General features: G+C 41.2%; 1 protein-coding gene across 16 annotated transcripts in view; it reads right to left on the reverse strand.

Annotated features, from left to right (window-relative positions):
• Positions 1-576: 576 nt before the first annotated feature.
• Positions 577-15411, reverse strand: part of NRG1 (neuregulin 1) — a gene marked incomplete at its 3' end in the record, with an annotated part of 220487 nt that continues 205652 nt past the window's right edge. For 6 of the 16 annotated variants that reach the window (XM_082374985.1, XM_082374984.1, XM_082374982.1 and 3 more), the window contains 2 exons: positions 14809-15015; positions 577-12060 (listed from right to left, as the gene is read on the reverse strand). In XM_082374985.1, the coding sequence (XP_082231111.1) occupies positions 11412-12060; positions 14809-15015 (856 nt within the window). Of the gene's footprint in view, positions 12061-12462; positions 12605-14804; positions 15016-15411 lie in introns of those variants that run through there. The other 10 variants (XM_082374973.1, XM_082374972.1, XM_082374971.1 and 7 more) reach the window with 5 other exon arrangements.

The raw sequence follows: 15411 nt of genomic DNA on the forward strand, positions 1-15411 counted from the left end.
CAAGTGAAAGAGGAAGGACTCAAATCCAGATCTCATTGGTTTCAGAGCTCGGATTCTTTATACTGTATTATTCTTGTACAGATGCTGGGGAAAGCTACACAGTATGTCTCAGCTTCCAAAATGGAATGTGGATAAATGAGTATGGGCAAGAAAGAGTAGAAGGTTTCTACTCTTTGAATTTTCTTCCAAGGCTTTAAAATCTGAGTAACAGTGTGGCCTAATGACAGCTGAATATGCCAGTTCCTTTTTCTGGTCTTCATCTTATGGGCTAGGTGTTTATAAGCAAGCCCAATCTTTTGACATAAGTTGTGTATCTAAAGGGAGGAGTTGTAATTCATCTAAGTGGTTCATTCTGAACCTCTTGGACCTTGATTTTATAAGAAAAATAAACCACTGACTTTGTCTTGGAGCAAGGATATTTTGACCTCAGAGATTTAGCCATGTACAAGCTCCCATGTTATTCATATTTAAATATATGCTTGTCAACCTGGTGCATTTTAGGTGGGGAAGTTATGTCAGGAGCAATGTGGTATCAGCTGTCCTGGGTGCTATACACAGTGCTGGCACTGAAATCTGACAAACACAGAGTTCGGCAGGGTTGCAGCTGTGATCACCTCAATGCCAATGATACCCCACTGCACTGAAATTTTCAAAAGTCTCTGTAAATATTTCCAGTCCAACTGTCCTTCCCCAAAAGTTTAAAGTTGACTAGATTTACATTGACCAGCAGGCAGCCAGGTTATTGGGCTTTTTTATTCCAGTAAAGCTTAAATAACTACATGGTTATATTCTTTTAATCTTTGGGTAACTAAATTTGGCGTCAGCCTTAGACTCACCAGACTAAAAACAACAAAATACCTTTAGTTTTAAATAGACAATTTGACAGATTTTTAAAAATTGATGAAGAAGACTATACTTCTAGACTAGGTAAACTATTGGGAAAAGAAGTCTTGTATAGTAGAAGGTGGACGCCCTTCCTCTCCCTTGCAGCTAGTTATACTAGACCTAACTGTAAAATGGAATCGTGTAGAAAATATCATTAAACACTTGGTCTTCCAAATATTCATTCTATCCAGATGACAAATTATATATTCCACTGACTTACATAGTCTGTTGATTTCATATGTTGTACTCAACCTGTACATTCAAAATTCTTTTTGGAATCTTGTTATGTGCCAGGCTCCTTTGGTACTGTTTCAAAGGATGGGGGACTTAGGTTGGTTTTAATGCAGTGATTAATGTGGAAGTCGTCTTTATAAGACTGACCTAGTTGAACAATACCCGATTAAAAGACTTTATTTTCAGGACCTTGCAAAGAAGTGGGAGGGAAGAAGGGAGAATAAAGGGTTAATTTTAAGCCAGGGTTCTTGGGTGGAGAGGGAGCCAAAACTAAAATCACAAGGCATATGTAGCATTTGCTACAAAATCTAGTCAAGCCGTGGAACTTCCATCTCTTAGCCTTTGACCTCTGGTCTTCTGGCCATGATTTAGCGAGCTTGGTTCCACTCTCATAAGTTTCTGATTTTGTTTTAATGACTTACGGGCCACTCTTTTCTTGATTTTGGCTTTTCAAAATGCCTGTGATCGTCTAGATTCCTCACATGCTTGCCAACCCATGTCAACATCCCGTGTCTCTCGTTGCCCGTGATTCATTTTCTAGACACCCAGCATCTACTGTGTTCCAGGCACTGTGTTAGGTGCTGGATATACACATATAGGACAGTGTCTCTGCTTTCAAAGAGTACGTGGTCCACTGAGGAAGGAAATTCAGTTAACTAGAAGTTGTAAGCTAGGTGGAAAGTTCTTTGTAGAAGAAAACACAGCTCACATTAAGACAGCGAAGGAGAAGCACTTATCTGGGAAAGGAGGAAAATTGTCCTGGGTGCATTTCCAGAAAAGGACAGTCTCTCTACCCAGAGAAAGGGTGAACGAAGTTTGTCAGAAGGGTAAGTGGAGAAGGGGGTTCCTGTAAAACCAGATGGTCTGCACAAGGGCCAGGATATATAACAAGCATAACACTGTGCAGTTGTATAAATATGTGGGTGATTGAACGTTGCATCCAAAATGATTTTAGAATCTAGCATTAAATAATATTGAATAAAACAGTGGAAGTAACTCCCTGTCAACTGCCTCTCAATTTTGCTTAATTCAAGGAATAAATCTTTCCTTGTTTCTGAATCTATTTCCCATTTCTCTGACACTTGCTGATTTCCCTTTGTGTCAAACAGAGAACAGGCTTTCAGCTCAGATACAGGCAACAGTGTCTTCTCAGAGCTTAATGATTTTGTTTCATTTTTATTATATTTATTTTTACAGTTTTAATTATGGCAACTGATTGCAGTTTTCCATTCACAGCATTGATACCAAGTTTCGTTGGAAATGATTTTATTTTAGTTAGAAATGCAATCAATTGAAATAAAAACAATATGCAAAAAGTAATACAGGTGGTACATGAATATGGTAATCATCATGAAGTCGGTATACCAATGACTAGAGTTTGATAAACACTGATGGGGTGTATTTGGAAAATAAAAAATCATAAGATGGAGTGAAGTGTGAGAGTGGGAAATGAGCTGGAAGAGTTTGGCAGAAGCCAGCCTGGGAAGAGCATCTTATGTCAGGCTGAGTTAAGCTTCACAAGGAGCCATGGAAGGGTTAGAACCAGGAGAATGGCACGACAGGGTTTGCAAGTTAGAACCTTCTAGCAGAAGGTGAAGGATGCCCCAGAGGACCTGAAGGAAGCAGATCAGTTAGGAGGCTAACAGGGTCCCATGATGAGGGCAGGACCAAGAATGCAAGCAGCGGGGCTCTGAAGGAAGGGAGGGATGTGTGTGACGTGTCAGTGGTACAATCACCATTGTCACCAATTAGATGTGGAGGGAGAAATCTAGAATATCGTTCAGGTTCTGGCCTGTTGCATGGGTGACATGGGGCTCTCTTAGCCAGGAGAGGGGATATTTTCCCTTAGTTGTTCCTTTGCTCGATAATTGACATGATTTTGACCCTGAGTGGAACCCTAAATCTCATGAGCTCTGCATTAACAGCTTAATAGGAAGGATCCAAGGTCTTCCCCTCACACTCCTGTCTGGAGATCTAACTCCTCAGACAAACAGAGCAGAACTCAAAATGAGCGGTGGAGTCATCATTTCACGCTGTGAAAGAGTTTTTGGTCAAGTAAATGTGATACCCTCTGGCTCTGCCCTAAAATTTTCTGCAGTGCCTACAACAAATCAAGGTAGATTTCCTAGGTTAATAAAATTACTGTAAATCCTAAATCCCATAATTTCTGATTAAATTTTTGATCAAAGTGTGAAGATACATGGTCCTATGACTTCAGAATTTGAAGTCAGAGAGATCAGAGATGGTCTATAAACTAATGAGTTACTGAGGGAGGTCTTTATTTGAAAAGAAAAAAAAGATTGTTCAGAAGGGAGGATGGTATCTTTGCAGGAAGATTCTCGTACAAGAGTAGAATTATCTTATAATGGGCAGGAACCTGGTTACGGGGAATTGAGGAGCTCAGAACAAGTGGCTCTCACCCATAGCATTTTCTCTCTTCCCGATTCTTCATAGTAGAGAGTCTAGGACCCAAGGGGAAATTGTCTGTTTTGTTACCTTATTAGCTGCTAAAGTACACACCAATGAAGATTTCCTCCAAAGAAGATGGAAAGTTCACTTTAGGCTCAACTGTGGGAAACTGCAGGGGCTCTAGAAAATGACCCTAGCTTGAAGCCCCCAAATCCTGGGGAAGCAGTCTAAGCCCCTCACTTCAAGAGAAGGGCTCAAGGTCAGGCAAGAAGGAATCACCTAATGAAAGTCGTGGAATCGAAAACAAGTGTCTGCTTAGCTCCTGATGATAACAAATAATGAACAGGATACAAAGTTTACGTCTAGATTATTTCCTTAAAAATATAAGAAAACTTCTTCATGTATTCTTTTTAGAGAGAGTCAGGATTATTTTCAATGAAATACATTTTTATTTAAATGAAGGATAATGTATGGGCAGTGATATTAGACTCTTGCCTTTAACAGTATAACCGTATTAACTGTACCACAAGTCTGATGATGGGTATGGTAAGACCAAGTCACCCACCATCCTTGATGTAGGATGCAGTTTTAAAGAATGGAATCCAGAAAGCTGAAGTCTCTAAATTATTCATTGCTTCATACTCACGATGAGAAAAATCATCCTGTTATACATGCATAAAGAGGGAATAGAGTGTGAAAAATTATGGGATAGATAATGGAAGTGGGTGAGAACCACCCATAAATAATGTGGTTTCTTACGTGTAGGACTTAGTCTGGGATCTGACGCCTCTAATTTTGTCACTCTGTAGACCTTTGCCTGGATTATAGTTTTTTAAGGAAATAGACATCCTGGATGTAATCTAATGATTTGGTTTGAACATCCTGGGTGCAAGCTAAGGCAGACGGGTGTGCGTGGGTATCCTATCAACTTAGGATCCTTTTGTGTTTGTTTTATCAGATGTTTGCAATGAAGTTTGAAGACAGTATTACGAAAACTCTACGAAGAGTTATGTTTCAGTAAATTTCCGTGAAATTTTAATGAAACATTAATGCAATAAGCCATTAAAAAATCAGAGACTTTATGGGAAACAGTGTGGCTACGTAAGAAGCAAATACATAAAATAAAGAACTTATTTAAGCTACAATTTATATCTTTTTTAATACTTATGCTGCTCAACATACAATTGTTATTAAAAAGGGATTTGCCTACTGGCACTAGATTGAAGATATGAAAAAAATGTTTATCTGATCAGTTTGTGCAATATAGAGTGTGTCGTTTGGGACTAAAATATTTAGTTTCCAAAATAAAGAACCGGAGGGGAAGGAGAAAATGGAAGGTAGCATTTGAATACTCACTATGAGCTAGACATTTTCTGGCTTCCTTCTGTGTGTTCAGATGTAATCCTCACTATAGCACAGCTTTGTAAAGTCACTTGAATTCCCATGTTAGAGATCAGGAAATAAGTTTGGAGGAGGAAATTGTCCAAATTCAAAGTCGCTAAGTGGCGGGGACAGAGCTTTGACAGCAAAGCCCCTCCTCTTTGCACTGTAGGATGCTACCTACATATTGAAATTGTGAATTTATCCCCCTGGCTACACTTCATTTCCTTGGAAAGCTATGTTTAGGGAAAGGGGCATAGAGTCACTCAGCCAAGCAAATTGGATTCCAGAGTAACTTTATGCCACGCCACAAGGGCTCATATTCTTTCAAATAGAAACTTGGTTTTGCATGGAACTTGTATTGTCCATGTGGTGAAGAGCTGAAAATGAAAGAGTTGTTTGTGTTTGGCTCGGGGTGGTGGGGGGAAGAGGAGGAATACAATCAGAAAACCTGGGTACAAGTATCACCTCCACAACTGACTGGATGTGTAGCTTCAGGAAAAATTCTTAGCCTTCCTGAGCCTAAGTTTTCCTTACGATTTAGCCTACCGACATCCCACAGTATTAAGAGAATAAAAAAGAAATACAGGATGTTTTAAGTCATACAATTTTATAAAATGTTATTATATTTAAGTTTATCTCTCTGCATATGAACAAACAGATACATAAGCTATTAAAGATGTTTATGTCTACAAAGGTAATAATTCTCTAGCCTCTTTGGCATGTTGTGAGGTGGGAAGAAGTGTTGTTTCTTCCATCAAATTCTGTCCCTAAAAGTTCATTTGAAGGGGGAGGGTTAGAGAAAGATCCAGGGTGGGACTATTACCCTAGTCTCTGTTTCCTCTTTAGGAATTACTGGTCTCCCTCTCCTGTTTTTAAAAGGATTAGGTGGGTCATGACAGGTTTCCTCCAGGTAACAAATGCCTTTTCCTATCCCCCTGGTGGGTGATGTTTTGGAGCTCACTGAAGTTCAAAGCCAATGGCTCACTGGAGAGGTCTAACAAATGCCATCCCAGGAGAGCAGTAGGGACCCAAAGGTACATGCAGGAGTGGGTTTGACTACTATGTACAACAACAGCCTTAAAGGTTAGGAATACTGCAGCTTCCTGTAGCAGCAGTATGGCTCTTTTGTAAACTTAAAGCATTTCTGTTTCCTGCCAAATTAATCTTTTGGAGTAAGAGTTTCCATCGATTTATTTTACCCATCCATTATAGAAAGCGCAAGTCAAAGAGAAGAGTGCAAAGCGATGCTACATGAGATCATCAAAAATTTCCACTCCTTCCAGCATCTCAAACCTCTAGATTTCAGAATTGCCTCACTTCACCCCAAATCTCTGACCTCAAGTCCCTTTGTCATTTATCATAAGGACAGAGAGCCAAGAAATCTAATGATGGGGAAGACATTAGGTTGCAAAGACAGATTGTTTGCTAGTCTGCAGAGCCAGCCTGGGTTTGACATGCAAGAGTACATGAGTGAAGTAAACAGAGGATTGTAATGATTATCCAGATATTGAATGTGGCTACGTGTGCGTCTTCGCTGCTCTCCACACCACCCTCTACCCCACGTGGTTCTACCTCCAATATCAGTATGTCTTACGGACTCGATTTTAACCGAAATTACTGAGACAGCTGTTTGTGGTTTTCAGTTCGGGGGATGGACAAAGCCTCAGCTGTAAGTTGAAGACACAGGGAAGTGTCTTCATCTTTAATTTTTAAATATTCTGTGCACTCCTCGATTTGCTGAATGGCTGGTTGGGTGGATTGGACAGGTGAGTGAATGTCATGACTTCAGGATAGTGTGTGAAGAATTTGTATGTGTGTGTGTGTGTTTGTGTGTAAATCAACATTGACACAAATCTGAGGATTCTGAATAGTTTTGGAAATTCGGTAATACAAACAGAAAAAACCAGCACAAAGTCCCCTCTTTGAATCTCCTAGACATCCAGATTGCTTTGGAAATGATGCTAATGGATCTATCACTAGGTAATAGGAATTGCACACAGATTTGGAGGTGGGAAGACTCAGGGTACCCTCAAACTCTGAAGGAAGCCGATGGTCATCTCAAAGGATTGCTGACCTCGACTCCATACACTTCAGAAGTCCTGATCCTGTTTGGAGTAATGAGGAAGAGGCTTGAAATATACAAAAAGTATCACCCATGCAAGTATCTATTTGCTAAAATATGGCTTTTGTTTTGTTTAGACTAATTTCAAGAAGAAAAGGAATACCCTCATTTCTATGACTAAGTCTTAGAATGTGGGAAATTTCTCATGCATAGGCCCTTCCCTGAGCAGTAGAATGGACATTGAGTTTGATTTGCTGATAGAATGAGGAGGGAAGAACCCAATGAAGCCTTATTTTCTCTTAAAACTGTGAATCGATAAATCATGGACCTGATGGAGAAAATACGTCTACTAAAGCTCTAGGAGAGCTTAGCAGGGCCCGGTTCTGACTGGCTGCCTTTAGGCCGTGGTGGCCACCAGATTCTCTGGATCACGGTAACAAGTTTCCCTTTCATGACTGAATGGGTTTCCACACTGACATTGCCATGAGTCTGAAGAAGTTACTTGCTGTCTGTACAGAACATGGTAACAATCGGGATCCAGTCGATCATGATATCCTCTCTGATATGTTCTTGTGTGTAGGGGCTGGGGGAACAGGGGGAAAGAGTGTGTCATATTGCTTGGTTGTGACTCCTTCAACAAGGTACACAGTAGTAGGCAGACTCGACAGGCAGAAGATGATTCAAGAATAGGCAGGGGGGCAAAAGCAACGGACAGACAAGATGATCATGGGATCCATCAAACACAGTCCTAAATTAGCAAAACCGTCACAGTAAAAGGCAAGGTGCTGGTCCAACAGACTGGACAATTTGTCTGTTGACCCACACTCCCAGATCTCCACAGAGTAGCATTTTTATTGCAGTATTGTCTTCCATGGAAAATGAACAAAACTTTTAAAATAAATCACAATTACTTATTGCTTAGTATGTTGGATAATAAATTCTTTAGTTTATCAGTACCTCACGGCCTTCAAATGTGCATTCTTCAAATAGTTTCAATTACATATACATTCTTTCTCCTGAACAATAAATTATTCTTTAAAAACAAAAAGAAAAAGGAAAAGATACATAATTTTAAAGCAAAGAAAAACCAAAAAAACATATATTTTTGACATTTATCTTAAACTTATATGAAAACAACTCTATGTTAGATGTTTAAATATAAATAATAAAGGACATTATGTTATTTACAATGTTACATAGTAAGTTGAGAGAGTAAAAAAAAAACTGACATGAACTCATAAAGACAGTAAATGATTTAGGGAAACATCCAAGTAATGTACAATGTGTATTTACAAAAGAATATATAATAGAACTTGTGATATGTGGCCATTTCCTTTTGACTGCATCTCTCTGCAGTGTTTCATGGGTCTTTGTAGATAGAAATCTTTCTTTGTGGCTGGTAGGAAGCAGCCAGGACTAAAAGATAAAATTAGGTCTTCCTTATTTTCACCAATGTGAGCCGTGCACCTTTCAACGCCAGGCCAAAAAAAAAAAAAAAAAAAGTTACTGACCAAATGACCCTGGATAAACTCTAACTATATCAAGACAGTCACACTTAAATAAGGAAGATACGGCACGTTGCTCTTTGGGACACATTCATAAATACCCTGGCAGAGTGCCATTTTGTAGAAAGCACGAGACTGTCCAGGTACTCTCAAAAACAAAAGTCCTACCAGGCAAGGAGGGAGAGTAGGATAGTAAAGGAATCTGGAGTGAGAAAAAGGAGTTTTTCATATACTATGCTCCACTCCATATTCCTCAGTGGGATATGATTTCAGACCCAGGAAACAAAGTCACCGTGAAACTTCTGGGCAATTTCTGCTACCTGAAGACCCACGAAAGTTTCCCGTATGCGGGGAACGTAGGTTCACACTCCTTTGGATTGCCACTGCACTCCTGAGTTTATAAACAGGGATGGTGGCATTTAAACATCCTGGAGATGCCCCTGTGAACCCAAATCTGGGGGCCACAGCAGGTAGCCCCGAGGAGTCAGCTGACCTTTCCTATCAAGGGAACCTCTCATTCTATGGACAGAAAGCCTGTCCCAACTGATATGCCACCTCGGTGAGTGACCAGAACCAAGTTGGAAAGAAAATTTCCTCTCAATTTTCATCTATTTTTGCAACCTGAAAATTTACAGCGATTTTTCATACTGAGGAAAATGTTGTTCATTGCTCTCAACAGAAGATTTTATTTATTCCTGAAATTCTCCAGAATGGGACTCCAATGCCTGAAGAATTTGAAACAGAAATTTTAGAGTTTTAATTACAGTAGGAATTTTTTTTTTATTGAAATAGTCTAAGAATGAGTCAAGGTCTTCAAATGCAATATTAGAGTAATTTAGAGAACCTCTTCACGTTGACTGCTTTCTCTCCCCTGCCATGAGCTTACTGATTCTACAGAATTGGGAAATCAGTGCAACCTGGAGAGTTGTCAGGGGCTCCTTAGGAGAGGTGAACAAGCACATGAGGACACTGCTGAGCACAGAGCAAGTGGCATGGAACCATGAAGGATGCTTGGGATACCAAATACTAAGAGTAACTTCAAGGACCTGTAGACAGGTGTCTCTGTGGATTGTAGAAGCACTTAGGAGCTTAACGGCATGACTCATGCTCAGCCTGCATTTTTCTTCTAAGACCTCCTTGCATGTCACTTCTTCCCTTTAATTTTAACATAGAGATTTGGTGAAGAAATAGATTCAGTTCACCTGCAAACAAGACTTCATGTTTGGTATTTTGAACTTCATGTCTGGTATTTTGAACCCCCTGCTAACCTGTTCCCTATTTTGTTCCATGGCTCCTAGGAGGCCACTTGGAACCTAAGTAAAGCTCCAGCCCAATTGGACAGAAATGGGGCTGCGATTTTTTTTTTTTTAATTCTCTTATTTTCCTGGATTAGCAGTTATTTCAAATGTTTCTACCTATAGGCTTTCCTTGGATTGGCAATCCCGAGTGAACGTGCAAAGTGTAGACCCATCTTACTCCTGTTTTTGTGACAGTAAAGCAAAAAGTAAGAAAGGGGGAAAATGGGTGATACAGCTGTAAACAGAGAGGTTAGCACACAGATGGGAGTCATTTCTGCAAGGAAAGGTGCAATCTTTCCAAGACTATTGCCATTTCCTGATGAATCATCACTCGTAGGAGGTTCTTACTAATCACAAACCACATGCACACTGGCCATTCCTGACAAAAATGTTCATGCATAGTTATGACTTAATCAAGGCAACATTGAAAAACAAGAGAAAAATAATGAGGACAAAGGAATGGTCAAAAAAACTTAAAAATTACTAACCAAGTCACACAGCTGCTGTCCCCCGTGTCTTCTATATATTCACTCCTCTAGACAATCTAAGAAGAATTTCCCTACGATGACGTCACCAGTATATACAGCAGGCACATTTCACTCTAGAAGTATTTCAGACAAATTGCTGAGTGTGCTGTTGAAGCTGGGGTTTTTGTGCCATAACATGTCTGTCCTTGAGCCAAGAAGACACAACCGGTCACTAGCTCCAAAATCAGTGAAAAACACAAGTCAGGAACGATTGCACCTTTTTCAGCCATGGTTTGCTCTTCAGCTAGATGAGCCGCTGTGTCATTCCCCCAGAGAGAGAAAGTGAAACCGAGTCCTCGACTTGGGGGTTGGATTTTACCCTGATCGGTAGCCAGAACCCATTTTCTTTGCTATCCCGAAAACTTGCTTTTTTTTGGTCGAGAAAAAAAATCAATCCAAATAAAGTAAATGGTAGCTCCTTTTGTCAAGCAAGCTGTCTTCTGATGATCATACAGTTTTTGAAAAAAAAATCACAATATTACTTTCTTCCTAATATTTAACATGACTTAATGCAGTTTCCTGCTGTAATTAATAGTAGCATGCTGCTGGATCTACTATTATCTCAGAGCCCAGTGAAGCAAACCTTTGGCTGGCAGAGTAGTAGACACAACTCATTTCATATACTGAAAGCAAAAGAACATTTCATACAGAAGGGGAGTATTTGGATGGATGTGCCATCACAAGACGTACTGATTGAGTACTACTTGAAGCAAACAGAGGGACAGTTGCAAATCCTGTAAATCATACATCCAGTCAACATCATAATGCAATGCACAAGAAGCCAGCAAAAACGGAATATGCAGGGGTGGGAGAGGGTTGCTGAAATACTGTGAAAAAGCAATCACAGGAACAGTACAAAACTTGCTCTCGACATAACATAACATAAAGGCACCATTGATATCTTTCTCGTTTGGAAATACTGTAAAAAATTGCTACATATGGCACATAACACATTTGTACATACATATATTTAATTTATAAAAGATTTTTTTTTCCTGTTTTCTATTTGCAGAACTGCTAAAATAAAATAAATTGTTTAATTTAAGGTGGAATACTTTATTATATAAAATAAAGTTTTACAGGTGAAATCTATGGGTTTATTTCGGTTTTATACAGCAATAGGGTCTTGGTTAGTGATTACACCAGACAGCCTGGCCTGCAATTCTTCCTGCGGAGAGAAGCGGCCTGCTGGGTTAGTCCTGCTGTCAGCCAGGTGGAAGGCAGGGGCTGCCTCCAGATCGGCTGCCAGGGGGTTCTGTACGCCCAGGAAAGGTGTATCTTCTCCTACTTTTTCATCCTCTGTTTCACTCTCTGAGTTACTGCTCTCAGCGCTTGTGTTACTGTCCGTTTCCAACCTGTGGGCAATGTGACCATTGGGCTTGGTTCTTTTGGCCCGCCGGCTGTTGGTGAGTTTCTTAACTGGCTCTTGAGCCAGTTCATACTCCTGGGTCGTTTCGTACTCCTCGTCCTCCACTATCCTCAAGGGGCTAGGGGGCGGGCTGTTGCTCTCGTGCGCGGGGTTGCAGTGGAAGGAGTTGAACTGCTGAGTGTGGCGGTCATTCTCCCGCAGCCATGGTGGTGTCACAAGAAGCAGGGGTCTCTCTTCTTCCACGAAGGGACTGACTACCATGGCGGGCATGGACACCGTCGTGCTGGACACGGGTGGAGACATTTCCGAAGGGGGCGATTTGGGGGAGCTTGGCGTGTGGAAATCTACAGGTGACATACGAGCCGGGGTGGTCATTGCGGATACAAACCTGTGTGAGCACAGAATACCCCGCATAAGTGTGTTGGAATGAGAGCCGTAGAGCAGGGGTGGGGGTGGGGGGGGGTCAGGGGGCACAGTTCACAATATTATCATCAGATAGCATCCTCAGAGAATTTCTATTCATCGTACACTTCTCGGTTTTTACACTAGGACATTCGGCACCCTTGGAATCTCAAATTAGGTAGCCAAGAGTCTCTTCACAGGAGTGCATGCAAAGATCAGCTAAATTGCCTAGCTCATCAAAGCGTTTGAGGTTTTCGATCTCATCATGAATTTTCATAAAAGCACGTGAGTTAAGACAAGAGGGCGCCGGGTCCTGGAAACCTCTCAGTTTATAAGGACCAAGGCTCAGGGATTTGGAAGGGAAAGAAGTATTACTTAAATACTATACCTTCCCAAAGGCCAAGGGGTCTTAGAGAATGAAGCCCAAATGGGGAATGGAAGAAGCTCTAAGATGAGTTTCGGAAAGCTGGATCTGCATGCATTTGGATCTGTGGGCCTTGTTTCTCCTTAGCTCAGCTATAAGGTTATGTCTTATGAAAAAAAAAGAGCATAGTAACTTAGATTTATTCCTGATAACAGTGTAACACATTTGTGTGCTTTTTTAAACTTTTCCATGAAATGTTACTTCTTAACATTCAATTTGCAACTCTCCACCCCAGTGACCATGACGTTCAAAGGTAACTTATTTTTGGCTTCATAGTTATGTCCGATCTCAGGTCTACCTCTCTTCCAAAACCCACCGCTGTATGCGTCTCTGGCTTATCTTTTGTGACTGCTCAAGCCTGGGCTGTACCGTGTCGCCTTATGTCAAGTTACGTCTGATAATGCTCAGTGAATCCAGTTGTCAAGACATCGAGTGCATTGTTTTTACCATATCGTGCTTTCTTCCCCCAGAACAAGAAGACCTGACGTGGCACTGAGAAAGATTTGGCTTATTCAGAGTCACATTTCTCAGCTTGGATAAAAATGTCACCAATGCATAGCACTAAAGGACTCTTTTCTGCACATTGGCATTTGCAGAGTCTAATTTGACATGACCTGTGATGACACAGGACACCATCTTCTGAACTCTAGCTAACAGAAACAAGAAACCTATTAACTCCTGTGCTTATCAGCCATGATTCTGAGTCTTATGGAAGTGAGATCTGGCTGTGTCTAAAACGGGAAGGTGTCTAGAGATGGAAATATTTGGGGATCAAGTCTCCAGACTTTTTGTTTCGGGGATACTTAAATTAAGCGCTCTGAGAAATGCTAATTCAAATCCAATCAACCCATAAAAGTGACTCATCTTTTCTCTCCATGATGCCTAGGTTCAGGCATATTTTGCAGTCCTAGATAATATCTGGGGTATGAAAGGAAGCAGGGAAATGTCAACTTTTAAAGACAAATATCACATGTAGTGATGAAGACAGAATTTATCCCTAAACTCTTTTTCAGGTTTCTAAAAGGACTGAATTAGGACAAACTTAATACATAAAGATATAATTACATGAATTTAAGACTAATGTTTTAAGCCAGTTTTGGACCATGTCTACTTTTTCATAGATGAGTTACAGAGCAACCACTAATTCCATAAAACTCTGAAATACCATTTGGGGATAAAGGCTTTTGAAAAAAGTAATCAGCAGGCTCTACATGACCTGCACGCTCCAAACCAGTCTCCTTTGAGGTAAGTACTTCCCAGTGCATGAGTGGAAGGGTGTATCAAAATTATCTCCACCCATGAAAACCAAGTAAGTATCGCTTCGGCATGATGTAAACCTTTTAGCAAGTGGTCAGAGATTAGACTGAGAAGACAATAAAGTCAACAAACCAACAAACCAACAGACAAAACCCCGCTGGATTTGAAAACAAATAAGTAACAGCTTACTGATGGGCTAGGAACGCTGGTTGGGTATAACTTTCTCCCCCAGTTTAGGTGAAAATGGATCAGGAGAATCTATGAATTCAGTATTCTTATTAAGCATCTCTTTCAGCTTACTTCGCTCTGATCTTTATTTTACCTTTGTTGTGACTGCCCCCCGACTCAACCCTATAGCCCCAGAAGAAAGCCAACACATTCTGGAATAAGGGCCACGTCAAAGGCAATATCTGCCTTGAAAACCTCCCGCGAAGACGGCGAGGCGCAGCATACGAGAGATGTATTGAGTCATCCCTTGTTGGAACGCCATAAAGGGATACTATCTGGAGGGATGCAAGCCGTCCCTACAACCGTCAGCAATGACACAGCCCTTGATTTGATTTAAGTGAGGCTGGAAGGTAAGAAAGAGTTAGCACGTGAGACCAGGAGGCCAGCTCGAGCAGAGTTTGGATAACTGGCCACTTCGAATTCTAGAAGGGTCCTGGTCAATCACTGAGGCCAGCATTCTGCTCTCAAGTTACAATTGAGGAAACTGAGACATTTCTCTCCCCCGCCCCCGCAGCCCCGCCCTGAGGGTCTGAGCCTAAGGTCAGAGCTAGGAACTCCAAGTTTGCTGCCCCTTCCACATCGAATCATTCCAGCTCTTTAGGAGTCTGTTGCCTGTCAGCCACGGGGAGGATGCGAGAAGCTCCGAAGCAGTGAGTTCAGTCAAACCCAAAGATGGCTTCATCAACTAGGAGCGCTCCTAGACCAGGCAACTGCTGCCCCTTATTCTCATTAGAGTGGGTTCCTTAGGTGGGACCGCAGGTGCTCACGGGGATTCTCTTACTGGGACGCTCTCTCCTCTGTAGTAGCTTTGCCCTTCGGTTTTACCTTTCACTATGAGGAGAATCTCGGTAGGAGTCAGGGGTTTCTCTGGCATGCCTCAGGAAGCTGTTACACTCGCGAGGGCCTCCCAAGCCATTAAGACGTCCTCTTGGGCCCCCAGTAGGGCTGCTGTGCCTACTGTTTTCTACGGATGACATCACGATGACAGAGTGGCTTTCTGAAATGATGCTTTCAGTGTGTCCGTTGCTCCAGCTACAGAGGAAATGTGAGAGGCAACGGGAGAGAGAGATTTTTAATTATAGGCACACATGGAAATGAAAGGAAGTGATCTGACAAGTCTTGCGAATGACTGGTGCATCAGTAGTTCACTACGATATTACTTGTCTCAGAATAGAATTGTTTATAAAGATGCCTGCTACAGACAGAATCTTGAGTTAGACTGGCTTTGCAAGGATACACTTCATTCATGTGTTCACCCATTCAACACACATTTACCAAATGCCATTTTGTACTAAGTATTCTTAGAGTTTCTCTGTTCTTGAGTGTCTTAGATTAAGGAAACACTTGTCTTATGGGCTCCATTTGGAAGTCTAGTGCTGCCCTTGGTAGCACGTATTCAGATATCACCAGAGCATTTGAGAGTTTAGG

The sequence above is a fragment of the Balaenoptera borealis genome (assembly GCF_965194805.1).
Source record: "Balaenoptera borealis genome assembly, chromosome: 21".
NCBI lineage: Eukaryota > Metazoa > Chordata > Mammalia > Artiodactyla > Balaenopteridae > Balaenoptera > Balaenoptera borealis.